The 17,171-nt window shown below is 40.4% G+C and overlaps 1 protein-coding gene across 15 annotated transcripts in view; it reads left to right on the top strand.

Annotated features, from left to right (window-relative positions):
* camk2g1 (calcium/calmodulin-dependent protein kinase (CaM kinase) II gamma 1) overlaps nucleotides 1–17,171 on the top strand; it is a 142,082-nt gene that overhangs the window by 65,582 nt on the left and 59,329 nt on the right. For all 15 annotated transcript variants that reach the window (XM_063002976.1, XM_063002977.1, XM_063002982.1 and 12 more), the window contains exon 3: nucleotides 11,170–11,229. In XM_063002976.1, coding sequence (XP_062859046.1) covers nucleotides 11,170–11,229 — 60 coding nt within the window. The remainder of the gene's footprint in view (nucleotides 1–11,169; nucleotides 11,230–17,171) is intronic.

Consider the following 17,171-nt stretch of genomic DNA (forward strand, 5'->3'; position numbering starts at 1 on the left):
TTAACCTCCAACTCACTATAGAACAAGCCATGCTGCTCGTGTTGCCAAATCCACTCAGATTCATTTATTTCATCAGCGCACAAACTTTGATCTCTCGCTACTTGTTGATGTGCATGTTTGGACGTGGTATCATTAAACCTTTCATCACTTCTCACGTGTGTTTTCGTGACAAAACGTAGTTTTGGAAACCAGAGAAGCTCGCCTGTGATTCCCCCTGGTGATATATGGTGTAGTGTAAAACCCCCCATCGCCGATCAGTCGTGTAGTGTGAACATTACAGCGACCAGGTGTTAATCAGAGTGTCGTGTAGTGTAAACTTGGCATAAGCTGTTCAACAGCCAGGTGTATGTTTACATTACATTTACAATGTTGTAGCGTGTCAGACATATAAAATAATAATAAAAAAATGAATGTTACTGTTTTCTGTTTTGGATTAATTATTTATGTAAACAAAATACACAAATATTTTTAATAATGAGTGTTCTTTGTACAATTATCACATTCGTTCTCTGAACATCTTTACATATTTAAACAAAACCTGTTAATGTAACTCAAATATGCCTAAATGTGTTGAATCGAAATCGAATCGGGACCTTGTGAATCGAATCGAATCGATCCAGGAAATTAGTGGCGATTCCCAGCCCTACTTCAACCCCTTCTTTTTTGCTCGTGCTTTGGTGGTTTTGTACATGAGGCTTATCAACTTCTGCACAGACGCCTCTACTCGCTAACCAGGGTCCTTGCACAGCGTTTGACGACCCAGCAGACTCGGTGGCCAATTTTGTCTGCTGCAGGCACTGCCAGTTGTGCCCGCTAGATAGCGCCTAGCCAACCGGTAGCAGAGCCAAGATTCAAACCAAGGTGTTTGGAGTCTCAGTGCTGGTGTCATAGCGGAATATCCCGCTGCCCACCTGGGCGCCATATAATTGTTTTAATGTTACAACTGATCAACCACTAACATTTTGAAGTGTGTTAAACAGAATTCTCAGGTAGTAAGTGATTTGTTTTTTGGGAGGTTGGATTTGGGTTTTTCCTGTTTATCTCTCAATCTAATCATTTCCAATTCCCGATTGTGAATCAGTGTTGGCTCGTCAGGCCTGTGCTAGCTTGTAGACCGCTGCACCACCCAAGCATCTTTGAATGAATCATTTTTAATATTTGCAAGTATTATGTTTAAAAACAAAATGCTCACCACAAAGGGTTCATACTGTTCAGTCTCACTAATAATTTGGTTGGTGGTTAATTGCTGACTGACGACTTTTCATTTGTGGACAATGGTGTGTTGCCAAAAGTATGTAGACATCTCTATATTATGTTAGGTGTTTCATACCAGATGCTAACATATTGGGGGGGGGGGGGGATTATATGAATTGATTTGTATGCCATAGACTTGATGACATGAGGTCAGTAAAGGTAATTTTCAGCATGACTCAGCCCCTGTGCATAAAGCAAGGTCAGTATAGAAATGGTTTGGTGAGTTTGGTGTAAGAAACTCCAGTGGTCTTGATAGAACTTAACTGGGCAGCACGGTGGCTCGATGGGTATCCTAGGTTCAATTCCCAGGTGGACAGGTCCAGGTTCTTTCTGTGTGGAGTTTGCATGTTCTCCCCGTGTTTGTGTGGGTTTCTTCCAGGAGCTCCGGTTTCCTCCTACAGTCCAAAGACATGCAAGTGATGTGAATTGGAGATACAAAATTGTCTATGACTGTGTTTGATATTGGGTGGCACGGTGGCTCAGTGGGTAGTACTGTCACCTCACAGCAAGGAGGTCCTGGGTTCAATCCCCAGGCGGGGCGGTTTGGGTCCTTTCTGTGTGGAGTTTGCATGTTCTCCCTGTGTCTGCGTGGGTTTTCACTGGTAGCTCCAAAAACATGGTCAGGTTAACTGGAGACACTGAATTACCCTATAGGTGAATGTGTGTGTGTGTGTGTCTGCCCTGCGATGGACTGGCGCCCCATCCAGGGTGTTGCTGTGTGCCTTGTGCCCATTGAAACGCTGGGATAAGCTCCAGCACCCCCCGCGACCCTAATTGAATAAGCAGTTAGGAAGGTGAGTGAGTGTGTTTGATATTAAAAACTTGAACTGATGAAATATGATTGCTTACAGTTACATTTTTAACTCAACAGGTACAAATTCTTAGACACTTGAATTTCATAGAAAGTCCATTTAGCTGCTGAAGGGTGAGGAACTGTGTTAATTCTTATGGTGTTGGAATGATATATCCAACAAGGTCATGGTCAGGTTATTTATAGCCCTATAGTGTATATCAGCTTCCCACTGTGCTTCCTCTTTGTTCTGAAGCATATCTGCCACCGTTTTAGCTCGATGAATATTATTCTTACTCTCTCTCTGTCCTTTCAATATGCTTTTATACAGAATCAATATAGGGGCTTGGAACTTATCCTATACCCACACCCTCAATTAATTAAGCATCAGATGTGTGTGTGTGTATACACCGATTAGGAATAACATTATGACCACCTTCCTAATATTGTGTTGGTCCCCCTTTTGCTGCCAAAACAGCCCTGACCCATTGAGGCATAGAGCCTGACACCTTTCTATCAGAACCAGCATTAAGTTCCTCAGCGATTTGAGTTACAGTAGCTCGTCTGTTGGATCGGACCACACGGGCCAGCCTTCGCTCCCCACATGCATCAGTAAGCCTGGGCCGCCCATGACCCTGTCGCCGGTTTACCACTGTTCCTTCCTTTGATCACTTTTGATAGATACTGACCACTGCAGATCGGGAACACCCCACAAGAGCTGCAGTTTTGGAGAAGCTCTGACCCAGTCGTCTAGCCATCACAATTTGGCCCTTGTCAAACTCACTCAAATCCTCAAGCTTGCCCATTTTTCCTGCTTCTAACACATCAACTTTGAGGATAAAATGTTCACTTGCTGCCTAATATATCCCACCTACTAAGAGGTGCCGTGATGAAGAGATAATCAGTGTTATTCACTTCACCTGTCATTGGTCATAATGTTATATACCAGAGAGAGAATTACTACATGTGTGTGTGATCAGTATTGAAACAGAAGATGTGAAGATTACGGTGCGCTGACGTGTCGCACTGTCGTCTCCACTGTAATATACTGTAGTAATGGATCTTCCTCCACTATTTCAAGTGTGTTCTTGTGCGTGTGTGTGTGTGTTGGTACATGCGAGCAAAGGAGAACAAGTGGATTAGTCTGCTTCAGTGTATGGTTTAGCCTGCAAAAGTAATAAACCAGGGCTGCAACAACTAATCAACAAAAGCAATAAAAATCAATATTAAACGTAGTTCTTAATGAATTTCATTATTGATCAGCTGACAAAGCGCTCTTTTGTGTTCTGGCAACATTCACATTTTCAGACTGATTCACAGTTTGCGGCTACATTAAACTTAAAATAGCTTATTCAGCACGGGCAAATATCTCATCCATGAGCTCATTTACACTTTTTTATGAAGTAGTGTGTGCCAGATCTCAAAAGGTTTTGTGTCTGCTTACTTTCCTTAATAATTAATAGGGCCCTACTAAATTCATGGGAAAATGTGCTTTAAATGTGCCCCCGCCACAGAATTGGTTGGAGGTTTTCCAAACTCACCTGAGTGGTGTTTTTAGCTGCTTTACACTTCAACATCGTTGACATTTCAACTAACCGATCGCTAGTGTCTTTAGTGTTTATAAAGTAAGAAATAAAGTGTACATAGACAAACTATCGGGAGCAGAATACTTTACTGGCTTTTTCTTTTAAGACACAGAGGCTACAGAGAGATGATCACGTGTGTAGAGAAGCACACTTCCCATTGATTATAAGAATCCCCAAAGGGACACAATGCACTTACATACACCATGTAAACACATACATCAAATATTGTCAGCACACCACACCACACCACAGAAAAGTCTGTTACACTAACTTATTGTCGTATAATTGCTAGGACCGCCTCATATTGCGCCTCCTATTTTATACCCATTAGCGAATGAAAAATGTTAAATCGCTAAACACAAACCTTACATTTTGAATTTCACAGCTTATTACATATTACACAGGATTCGTGACACGATTTTTACGGCAGTGAATTAGGTAAAGGCTTCTACACTATGTAGTGCACTAGGCATTTCATCTGAAGTCGTTTAGGAGACGTCCTGCTGAGTGTTCACAGCTAATTTCCATCACAGCCCATAAATATCTTTTGTGGTCAGAGCGAAACCCACAAATGACGATGGCACAGCTTACAAACTTTTAATACACTTTATATGATTCAGTTTAAAGTGTCTGCTACAAACTTCTAGTCTAGGTTTTTGACTCAAATGATGCTGTTACAAACAGGTTCAGTACTGATTAGAACACTATTATTATACCCCTTGCACTTCATAACTTATAGTATTGTGTTCCTCTTGATGATAAAAATAGTCTATTACTACAGGAAAAAGAATGTTTTTAATTAGCATTAACCAAGAGTCAAATGTGGAAAAGCATTGTCACTAAATACTCACATGTATGAACTTTAACATATCAAAGCTGTAGTAAAACAGACCAAAACAGGAACACAATGGATGCACAAAGAACTAAAGCTATTAAAAATGCTGCAATCATCCTGAATGCTTTGAAAAATAAGCACGGCAACAATAAAATATGGTGGCAGGGGTATCAGTATGTGGCTGCTTCTCTCCAAATCATGCTGGGGCATTGCACATTATTTCAGGAGGAAAATACAAACCAGAAAGAATGATTTACATCTATGAGCACAGAATTTAACCTTATTATTCAAATAAATATTATTGAAAATGTCAAAGTCAAAGTCTGCTTCATTGTCAATACTACAATATGTACAGGACATACAGGGGATTGAAATTATGTTACTCTCAGACCCATGGTGCAACAATAAATATTAAATAAACACTAAACCTAAAATATATGAACAATATAAGAACTAAATATACACACTACAATGCAAAATATATTTACACTGAAACTTAAAATATGAAAAATATAGGTCCAGATGTTTTATATATTAAATATATTAAATTGTTATATTTAATAAATATGTTAATATGTTAAATATTAAAATGATATATTAGATGTGTGGAGGAATTTGATATTGAGAGTCCATCAGTGGTACTTTTGTGATTTTGATAAATTAAAGACAGTACTTTAAGTGGAATAGATTATCAAAATAAAACTTGTTTTCTCTGAACTTTTACTAGTAGTCACAGACATCTCTTAAAAAGAAGAGCTAATGTATTCTGAGCACGTTTAAATCCAGATAGTGGAGTGACCCATATAAAAGGATTACAGGTTTCTATTTGGGTTTAATGTTGCTGAGATTAAGACCTGTTCGGACTGTGAATGATGGATGAATGGATGTATTCATGTAGACCAGTGGGAGGATGAATAGTTCTTTTGCTAAGTAATAGAGTCCTCAGGTGTCAGGAAGTGTATGATTCTAGGCCTGATATCAGACTAGACGTCAGCTTAGTTCTCCCTCTGTGCCTCTCTGTCAGTCTAATCGACAATACACGGTCATGGTCTTTATAAGAAATTCACCACTCCAATTCAAGATTCTAATTAAATCAGGTTTTGGTGCGGATGTTGGCCAAAAATACACTGAATCTGTGTTTGATCATAATTTGATTCAATTTAATCTGATCCAAGGATGTATTGACTGACCGTCTGAGAAAACACAAAACAATTCAAAAGTCTTTAGCTCAGCTACTGTGAAAACTGTGGTATGGTATAGAAATATAAAAATGGGATCGATGCATTAATACTGCTAACCCCCTTCCCCTGATCTGCCTGCATGCCTTAAAAAGTTGCTGGACCATAGGTGATGCTGTCAACATGCAAACAAGCTCGACGTAACCATTGGCTCAGGTTGCCATACAAGAAAGAATCACTACATCATGGCAGAGCTGATTGTGGTTGTTTGTATAACCCTGTTTGGATTGGCACCAGTCGTAGAACAAAGTTGACATGTCACAAAGTGGAAATGGCATTGTGGAAGTTTCTATAGCACAACTTTTTAATCTAGCCTGCTAAAAATAGATTTTAATGCACCCAGGTGGTGCAGCGGGATATTCTGCTTCCACACCAGCATCGAGATTCTGAACTCTTCGGTTCAAAACTCAGTGTTGCCACCGGTCGGCTGGACGCCGTGTCTCAAGTGGAGTGTACAGTGACGTGCTCTCTTTGGATGCAGTCTGGTATCTCTCAGCAGCGGAAGACCAAATTGAGTGCACTAAATCGGGAGGAAAATGGGGAGGAAAAAAAAAAAGATTTTAGCCCAAAATATTTTGTGTTTGATACATTTAGTCACAGAAAAAGCACCATTGCAGAAATAATTTAAACCTTAAGACTTTCTTGACATGTTCCCTGATAAGTGTGGATTATCTTTGCTCATAGTTAATAGACTGGCCATAATAAGCTATAGCATATCATTAGCCTAGCAGATATGGGTAGATTTGGGGGATCAAATGAAATAACTGTTCACGTATTGGAGCAATATGACAACACAATCACTTAAACACCTAGTCTGTCCCGTGCTTTATCTTCCTTGGCTTTGTTCTTGTATCCAGTGTAGATGAAAAGAATAAGCTGAAGCTGTGTGGCATCAGTGAAACAGTGCTGGCAGCCAGTGCAAGACAATGCTGGCATGCTCTATTCATTACAGCGGCAGTCTAAAGGATAATCGTCCACTGGGTCAGAGGCCAAGCGGCGAGTGGATGTAATCCTGTTAGGAAGGAGTACGGGGTGGTCTCTGTACATGCGTAAGAAGGCGGAGGGGAAGAGATGCCATGATGAAATGTCTTAACATTCAGATTACCTCACCAGCATAAAGATTTTCTATTTCTCTTTTATGGAAATCAATTTAGGTGCACAGACCGGGTTAAAGTGTTAAAACGGGATCAATGCAGCAATTTTGCTAGTGTGTAAAAAAAAAAACAGTAGGAACTGAAATTACACTTGAACTTTGATGAAATGGCTCAATTACATAAAATTAGTGAAAAATGAAAATATAAAATGAACCAAAATATTAAGACAGGATAAAATAAACAGACAAAAACACAATACAGTGGTACCTTGAAACTCGACGTCAACTGATTCTGGCAGTGGTGTTGAGTTTCAAGGTATTCTTTCCCATAAGGATGAATGAAATCCTGTGGAACTGCATATATTTTAGGCTAATGTAAAATAATGGGGTTGTTTTTGACACTTATACACTGAAAATAACACAAATATAATATAAAAACACTGAAATAAAAAGCTGATTCGTACAATTTCTCAGAACCGCGAGCTGTAACACAAGTTTAAAAGTAAAACAGTGAGAAAAATCAAGCTAAACACAGATACGTGTGGACGCTTTCAGAGTGAATCTGACGGTCATTCCACACAAATGCAGATTCGTCTCATATGCACACTTTGACGTATTACTGCACCACTCAAGCCGAGCGCTGAACAAAGCAACTGTTCATTGTTAATTTGAAATTAAATAAAGACATTTTTAAAACACAAACTGACACATTGAGTTGAAAGGAAACGTTGAGTGTAAGGGTACAAATTTCTCAACTAAGGGCATTGAGTTTCAAAGATTTTGAGATTAGGTGACGTTGAGTTACAAGGTACCACTGTACCTATTTTGCCATTAAATGAAACACATGTGTTAAACATGGCATTAAAACCCAAATAAATAACATAAATGAGTGCTGGGTAATATAGTGTGTATAGTGTTAGAAATATTCATATTTATTGTGTTTGGATCTCCTTATAGAGTGAAGGTGTTTTTATACATTTGATCTGTCTAACAATTGATCATTCATCCTTAAAAAATAATAGGAAATGGGATAACGGGGGTCAGGGTGACTTATTTGTTGCTCTTAACCTTTCAAATGTTTTATGTCAAAGCTGTATATAACCTAAATTATAAAAATATATAACCTATAATTATTGTTCCTTCATTGATCTGAAATAATTGGGGACGTTTTGCATCTCAACTGTCCAATTTATTTTATTAAAATCTGCCAATATTCCACAAATAAACAATATCTCCACGTATACCATTACTATAAAATATATTTACCAAAAAAACTATACGATCTCGGTTTAACCCCACTGCTCATTAAATTTCACTATTTAAACAGTCCCTGTGTGGTTTGCTCTTTATCACCTGTTCTTAGGTTAGCTCTTCATTTTTGCTGTGGCAACAGACCATTCGAAAGGAGAAATGAGATGTTCCAGCCTTTTGTGTGCCGGCCTCATTAAACTTTAATTGCTTTTCAATACAAGGCATTGACGAAAATGACCTCTGACCTTCTCTATTGTAACCGACACATAATGAAGCCTTATAAGGTCATTCCAATCAATGTTCCCCACATGACCATCTTAGAATCGCTTCAAATTGTGTCTATATGTAGAAGGGATTCATTCATGGAAAAACCTGTCTGCTTTATTTATTTTAATCCACATTACATCAAGACATTATTATTATTATTATTATTATTAATTAATAGGGACAGTGGTAGCATAGTGGGTAGAGCTTTGGGCTATCAAATGAAAGGTTGAGAGATCGAACCCCAGCTCTGCTATGCAGCCACTGTTGGACCCTTGAGCAAGGCCCTTAACCCTCTCTGCTCCAGGGGTGCCATACAATGGCTGACCCTGCGCTTTGACCCCAACTTCCAAACAAGCTGGGATATGTGAAGAAGGAATTTCGTTTTACTGTACACCTGTATATGTATATATGACAAATAAAGGCATTCTATTCTAATTAAAAATTCCAAAAATAATTATAACTTTTTTGGGAAGCAGCATGGCAACTGGGGTACCGGACGGTCAAAAATCAAATCTATACCAGAGTTGAAGGTGACCTTTTTTCCCTGAGCCTTTTCCTACCTGCGGCTATCCAGCCTGGTACAAACTGCAGACTTACTGCTTGCAGCTTTGGAATTATTGCATCTAGAATTTAACATTAAAATGCATTTTTGAAAAAGTTGAGAATTTTTTAGACTTGGGAGCAGATTACATACAAGTGAAATATACAGACTTATCTTACTTACAGTCGGTGCTAAATACACAGGAAAAAAATAACCCTTGTAGCTCTTCTATTTGCCAACTTGACAATGTTGTGATTAGTGCATTTTTGCCTAAGTCGTGTTTGGGTAGGGTTCCTAGCAGGAGCTGCAAATCTGGAACCCGTTGACAGATTTGCAAAATATGCTGGATGTTTTCTATTAGTGGGTCTCCTCTACATATGGACAAAATCTCTAGAGATTCTGAGATGGTTAGCTAGGGACCCGCTAAATATTCCGTGAGTTGAGCTGGAATGATGCAGTGTTAAGACCATATTTCTGAAAGGTGTTACTTTGTACTGTGGCTTTTACCTTATTTATATCATTGTATTGTATTGTGTTTATTATTATTATTTTTTTGTTTATGCTTTTTCTCCTGACTTTAGCATATCCAATTACCCAATTGCATTACACGTCCTCTGTACTGATGCTGATCTCCACCCTGGTTGAGGAGAGCAGAGCCTGACACACGCCCCCTCCGACACGTGTGCAGTACCCGACTGCATCTTTTCATCTGCACGAGGCGAGTTCATATGCGGATCAGCTTTGTGTGTGGAGAGTCACACCCTGATCAACGCATTATTCCTCGTCTCTGTGCAGGCGCCATTAACACAGCAGATGAAGACCCACCCACCCACATATAGTCCGGTCCCCACCCTGCAGATACGGTGGCCAATTTGTATCTGCTGCAGGCACTGCCAATTATGCCCAGATGGCGCCCAGCCGACCGGTGGCAACACCAACACCGAACCTGGGAGTTCAGAAACTCGGTGCTGGTGTGTCAGCGGAATATCCCGCTGCGTCACCTGGGTGCCTGGTGTGGCAGTATTAAGTTCTTGAGTTATGCTGTCGGCCAGCCAGGAGCCTACACAGACATGATTGGCTGTATCTGAGGGTGGGCAGGCCAAAGGGATTCCTCATTGCGGCTGCACTTGTGGGCTCTGCTGGCTGGATAATTGTGCCTGCACAGAGACGCAGAATAAAGATTAGTGCATGACTTTACACACCATACTGATCACTGTGTGAACTCGCCTAGTGCAGGTAAAAAGAAGTGGTTAACTCCTACAGTTGTCAAAGGGGGGTCTTTGATCAGGGTAGTTGTCTGCAGAGGTAGAAGAGATACAACTGGGTAACTGGATATAAAAAGTGAGCAGTTACTTTCAAAGCAATGACGTTGGTTGCAGTGTAAAGCTGCAGTTCAGCAATTCTTCTGACAAGGATGAGTAACACCCCAACTTAATAATTTAAATAACCACAGTTTAAAAAGGATTAGCACTTTGTATTGTCACGAATACTTAGCAGTATTAGCTATTTAACACCCCTGTCAAAGCAAACAAGCAGAGTATGTTTTAAATTGCCCCTATTAAACCCTTGTCATTCATCTGTGTTCTCCTACGTCTACGTCTTATCACTGAGAAGAAAAAACAACACATTACAGTCTTCTCCACACCTAACTCCAACATTTATCGGTGTCTGTGCTAGACTTTGTTTGTTAGCGAGAGTGTGGCAAGCAAATCTATATGTTCAGGCAGGAGTGCTAACGCAGCGTTGTTCCCTAATGCACTGAGCTCAGCGGCAAAGAGAACAAGCCTCTGCCTGCCTTACTAACTCATCCACTCCACTTTCAGCTCCCTGTCTTGGTGAATTTAGTGTGCCGGTATATGCTGATGTAAGAAGAATGGCTTTATTTGTGATATATACATATGTGTGCAGTACAATGGAAGTGTTTTTCTGCATATTATAGCTTGTTTGGTCAGAGCGCAGGGTCAGGCTTTGTATGGCTCCCCTGGAGCAGACGGGGTTAAGGGCCTTACACAAGGACCCAACAGTGGCTGCATTGTAGAGACTGGATTTGAACCGACTATATTCTGACCAATAGCCCAAAGCTCTACCCACTCCACCTACATTGCATCTGTTTTGGAAGAGCATGTTACCAGTTACCATATTAGCAGTCCCACCACTGTAAAGCACTGCTAATATGGTAACTGGTAACATGCTCTTCCAAAAACAGAGGCAATCATTCCTTATGGAGCTGGATTATAGGCTTAGCACAGATAGAGCTATTTTAACCTTTATTAATGTTCATTGTGTTTCTTTTATCTCTCTTTCTTTTCTCTAGATCATCAGAAGCTGGAGCGAGAGGCGCGGATCTGTCGTCTTCTTAAACACCCCAATATTGGTGAGTGAGCTGTAGTCTTCACTACCTTCACTGCAGTGTAAATGCCTTGCTGGTTTCTTATATCGCCATTTTGCACCAACATTATGGAACATTTTAGGCACTTAAAAGCTCAGGATCCATCATGAACACAAACCTAAACTAGACAGTACAATGCTAGAATCATAACCATTAAAAAAAAAAAAAAAAGAGCCAGGCGGATAAAACATACAGCAAAAGCCCATTAACCAAGTCAACGTTGAGGATGTTGATACAGTAGTGATCTTCTTTCTGTTTTTATTTATTTTAAATCAGCTTTGTGTGTCAGCTGGAACCACAGAACCAGTACTAAGGCTCCTGATTGGCCAATTCAATAACCAAGCGTTTACTCAATCTAGTTCCTCTCTACCGATGTTAACCCCCACTCTGACTGAGGAGAGCCGTGACTAACACACGCCCCCTCCGACACGTGTGCAGTAGCCGACTGCATCTTTCCACCTGCACGGATCAGCTTTGTTTTCGGAGAGTCACACCCGGGGGATCCCATTATCCCTCGTATCTGTGCAGGCAGAGGTTGCAATTGCATCAGTTATGAGGAATCCTCTCCGACACCCCTCCTTGCGAATGAGCCAATTGTTGGTCGCGTAGGCGCCCAGCCTGCCGGTAGCAGAGCTGAGATTCAAACCAAGCTCTGATGTGCTACCTAGCTGATGTGCTTTTTCAACTGACCGAATTTGTTTGCATCCAGTGTGACCCTTGATTTAAAGTTCCTAGTTAACACAAGGGTACCTACACAGGAGCAAGACCTAAACAAAGGGACATGGACCATTGACCCAGAATTCAAGGTTAGGTTTCTGATGGAAATGTACCTAGTTAGTAGGATTGTGTATTGAAGCTCATCTCCTTAAGTGATTGTCTTTCCAGCTCTGGGATTGAGACACGTACACTGCTGCAATAAAAACAAAGTACAATGGTAGGAGAGATACATAAAAAAAAGTGACACCGAGCTCTATAATCAGCCCTATAAATAGCGTGCTGGGGTGGGTAACGGGTAGGAGCCGGAGTGGGCGCCTGGTGTCGGAGGCTTTAGTGTTCATACACAGTAATTATCACCAGCAAGGCCAGGAACACAACAAAGCCGGAGGAGCCCAGAATAAAATGACTGGAAAAAAGATAATGAAGACAGAAAAATGGAAGAATGATTTTAAAAAAAAAAGCAGCGCCTACATAAACCGACTAGTTATCTTCAGCCTCTGTTTAACGAGGGTTTATAGTTGAATCAGTTTACGATCTTAAAGCCTGATGGACATAACCAATGTAGTTCATAATCATTGTAATTGTACATAAGACGGTAGAGTCATAAATTTTATATCATATTTTTAAAATGTTAAACGCTAACAAGATGTGTACACATTTCAGTATGACATATTCTGAAAAAATGACTGCTGTGTATTTTAGTCTACAGGGATTATTATTTTTATTTTCCGTAGAGTGGAAAATAATAAAAGGAAAATATAACAGTGAACTTTGTTTATTTTAATAGATATTTGAAACATTAAAAGTACTTTATAGAATTAGATTTTTGGAAATGGAGCATTGGGGTTGGGCTAAAAAAGAGGAAATGATTTCTCCCCGTTTTACTGTGGTCAGGAAATATGATGTTGGTGCATATTTCTTAAAGTGTTTTCACTGCACATTAAGGATTTGAGTTGTATGAAATATACAAAAGTATTATCATTTTATACAAAACAAATTGTACCAGACCCATTGGAGAACGGAGAGGCTCATACCTAGAAAACATCCTCTGAACATCCAACCCTATGGAACACCAACAAACAGAATCCACCTGCCAGACCAGAGCTTCACACTCTCCTATTTATGTTAGCACATGTCCAAAAAGAACAACATATTTACATTTACATTTTCAGCATTTAGCAGACGCTTTTATCCAAAGCGACTTACACAATGAGCTAGGGCTGGGCGATATGGATCAAAAATTATATCTCGATATTTTTTAGCTGAATGGCGATATACGATATATATCTCGATATTTTTTCATCCCATAAGGTAATAACAACAAGACACTTCTGAGACAAAGCTACATGTTCCAAATTTTTTACAGGCACTTTTATTAATATATTTTTTTTAATTAATATTCATGCTGGGAAGCGTCACACAAGTTTTCCTTAAGAAAAAAAAAATATTGTAAGGAAAAGTTTGTTTTCTAACGTCTCACCTGTTGTGCAATGTGAATTACAAATATATTGTCTGGCCCTTTAAGAATGTTAAGTGTACTATAGGGCGCAGGGAGCGAGTGTGTAGGGAAGATAACAGAAATTGACCGTTTCCGGCTGCGCTTGTGTGAGCTTGCGTGTTTTGCACTGAGCTTGTGTGACATTAAAAGTAGCGTTCTCGTTAAACCCCCCTCACATGTTTGGACTTTATACATTATTTTTACATCAGTCGCCACAACATTAACATTTACATTAATATTTTATTTTACTGTATAGAACTCAGTTCTGTAATACAGGCAGAACTAATCATTCATGTTACTGTGTAACTATTACAACATTTCATGCATTTTAATCAGCGTTCTTCTTCATGCACTTCATTATTATTTAACAGCTTTATTTGTTGTTTAATTGCTGTTTGCTCCTTGTTTACTGCAGAGTTAGTTCATGCAATTTTATTAATTTTTGGATGTTTATTGGCCGAGAACAAGAAATACTATAATAGAAGATAAATAAATAAATGAGTCTCGGACGTCTGGATATCCTCCAGTATAAACTAACGTGCATGTCAGCCCGTGCATGCGCTTGTATGTTTATATTGGTTTTTGAAACGAATATCGACTCGTTTTCTTGTTTTTCAACTTAGGAATTTGAAGTGAAAAACGAACGGTACACGGAGCTCGAAGATTTTGTCTGGACTTGTTTTCGGCTTTCTCTACAGAATACATTATTCTGCTGCTCATCTGACACTTTGAATCCGAACCATCTCCAAATAATTGAGCCATTATTATTCTTTTTACTAAGCAGCTCCTCCTCGATAGCTTCTGTCATGTCTTTATCCGTCTCCATGCTATCGCTGCCTGCAGGAATTACTGAAGCGGTGGGGAGGGGCGAGTTGTGTTCAGTGAGGGAGAGAGGCAGGGCAGGTGAACATGTGCAGAGACAAACTGGGAGAAGAGAAAGACGAACTGTCGGATCTAATTGGAACGAAACATCTATATCGATATATGCGATATTGTCTTATCTTATATCGCATATGAAAATATATCGATATTTTATAAAATCTCGATATATCGCCCAGCCCTACAATGAGCGGAACACGATGAGCAATTGAGGGTTAAGGGCCTTGCTCAGGGACCCAACAGTGGCAACTTGGTGGTGGCAGGGCTTGAACCGGCAACCTTCTGTTTACTAGTCCAGTAACTTAACCACTGAGCTATCACTGCCCTAAAAATAAAACATATAACAAATACATAAAAATTGCTCTCGTGCCGCAGTGGCCTATTACACTAGTCCACCAGCGCTGAGACTTGGGTTCGAATCTCAGCAGTGCTATCGGCTTACTGTGGGTCTGCACAGACATGATTATTGTATATGTGCGGGTGGTGGCTAAAGCTCTGTAATGGATTGCCGCCCTGTTCAAGTTATTCCTGCGTAATGCCTAGTTCACACTACACGATTTTTGCCCTGATTTTTGCTCGCCGATTGATCGCCACTAGATGTGATCTTGGCGTTCACTCGGGGCTGGAAATCGGCTCTCGATCGCTGTGTGTGAACTGTTCAACGACTCGATCCAAGCGGCACGCCGAGGGAGTGCTTACAGACTCGAGAAAAATATCTATAACATTCAGTGTTTCCCATGGGAACTGGGTTTGTCGTGGCCCTGAGCAGGATACAGCTGTGACTGAACAGCATAGCATTGGGAGGTGCACTTGTCAGTGCTGGTCCCAAGCCTGAACAGGAGGGTTATGTCAGGAAGGGCATCCGGTGTAAAAACTGTGCCAAACTGGGTATGTGAACCAACTTGATCTGCTGTGGCGACCTCCTAAACTAGCTTGCCTGCAAAACTCTTTAGGGCCTAAGAGTGATAATTTAGAACATTTTACATAGACACACACTAACATCGTAGCCTAGTGGTTAATGTACTGGACTAGTAATCAAAAGGTCGCTGGTTCAAGCCCCCTACCACTGCCATGTTGTCATGTGAGGCTCTTGACCAAGGCCCTTAACCCTCAATTGCTGCCACAGTAAGTTGCTTTGGATAAAAAGCGTCTGCTAAATGCCGAAAATGTAAATCTAACATTGTGTGTAAAAATATTGGGGTTTATAATAGGTTGCTTAATAAATAACAGGTAACATTTTTAACGTTCTGTTGTGTCAAGCTGAACAGGAAATGTAGCGCAAAGGTTATGGGTAATAGCGTGTAGCTTATAATAAAACAGTAATCAGAAACTGTACAGTAGCTGGAAGGCTTGGAAGGCTAATGTTTTCAGATAAATACATAAGCTGCCTGTGTAGTTTAGCTTAATATGATTGAAAAAAAGCAATTTATACATTTCTAACAGCGTCTCATTATTTTCCGTATACCTCCCACTACTCGTTTTAAGCTAACACTGAAGCTGCTTAGCGTAACAGCATGTTCAGAACTGCTGGGCTGGCTGTGTTCCGATGCATATAAACAAGTCTTCAGTCTTCTGAGGTGACTCATTAGTACAGAACTACGGTCATTGATTCAGAGCATTATTTTAGATTCTCCTTAACATGACTGAAATAGAAATAAGATTCTGTTGTTGTGGAAGTTCAAGGAACAGCGTTTTTAACTTGATGAATATATGCTATGGCTGAAGCCCTGCAATTGATTGGTGCTTTATCCAGACGGTGTTAATGTTTGCGCCCATTGATTCCGGATGGTCCCCCAGGTTTAACAATGGAAATGTTTGAGACCTTGTGTAGAATAATTGAATTGAGGCATTGATATGTACGTATCGTCCCTGTAACAGATTTACAGCAATGCTCTGTGTGGATGCTCTAGGTGGAGGGTAGTGGTAGCTCAGTGGTTCTGGACAAGGTACTGGACTAGTGATCAGAAGGTTGTTGGTTTAAGCCTCACCACTGCCAAGTTGTACTGCTGGGCTTTTGAACAAGGCCATTATCTCTCAGATGCTTACATTGTGTTCAGTAAGAAGAAGATTGCCTTTATTTGTCACATATACATATACACCGATCAGCCATAACATTAAAACCACCTTGTTGTTTCTACACTCACTGTCCATTTTATCAGGCCCACTTACCATATAAAAGCACTTTGTAGTTCTACAATTACTGACTGTAGTCCATCTGTTTCTCTACATGCTTTTTAGCCTGCTTTCACCCTGTTCTTCAATGGTCAGGACCCCCACAGGACCACCACAGAGTAGGTATTATTTAGGTGGTGGATCATTCTCAGCACTGCAGTGACACTGACATGGTGGTGGTGTGTTAGTGTGTGTTGTGCTGGTATGAGTGGATCTGATACAGCAGCACTGCTGGAGTTTTTAAATACCGTGTCCACTCACTGTCCACTCTATTAGACACTCCCACCTTGTTGGTCCATCTTGTAGATGTAAAGTCAGAGACGATCGCTCATCTATTGCTGCTGTTTGAGTTGGTCATCTTCTAGACCTTCATCAGTGGTCACAGGACGCTGCCCACAGGGTGCTGTTGGCTGGATATATTTTTGGTTGGTGAACTATTCTCAGTCCAGCAGTGACAGTGAGGTGTTTAAAAACTCCATCAGTTCTGCTGTGTCTGATCCACTCATACCAGCACAACACACACTAACACACCACCACCATGTCAGTGTCACTGCAGTGCTGAGAATGATCCACCACCCAAATAATACCTGCTTTGTAGTGGTCCTGTGGGGGTCCTGACCATTTGAAGAACAGCATGAAAGGGGGCTAACAAAGCATGCAG

The sequence above is a fragment of the Trichomycterus rosablanca genome, chromosome 10 (assembly GCF_030014385.1).
Source record: "Trichomycterus rosablanca isolate fTriRos1 chromosome 10, fTriRos1.hap1, whole genome shotgun sequence".
Lineage (NCBI taxonomy): Eukaryota > Metazoa > Chordata > Actinopteri > Siluriformes > Trichomycteridae > Trichomycterus > Trichomycterus rosablanca.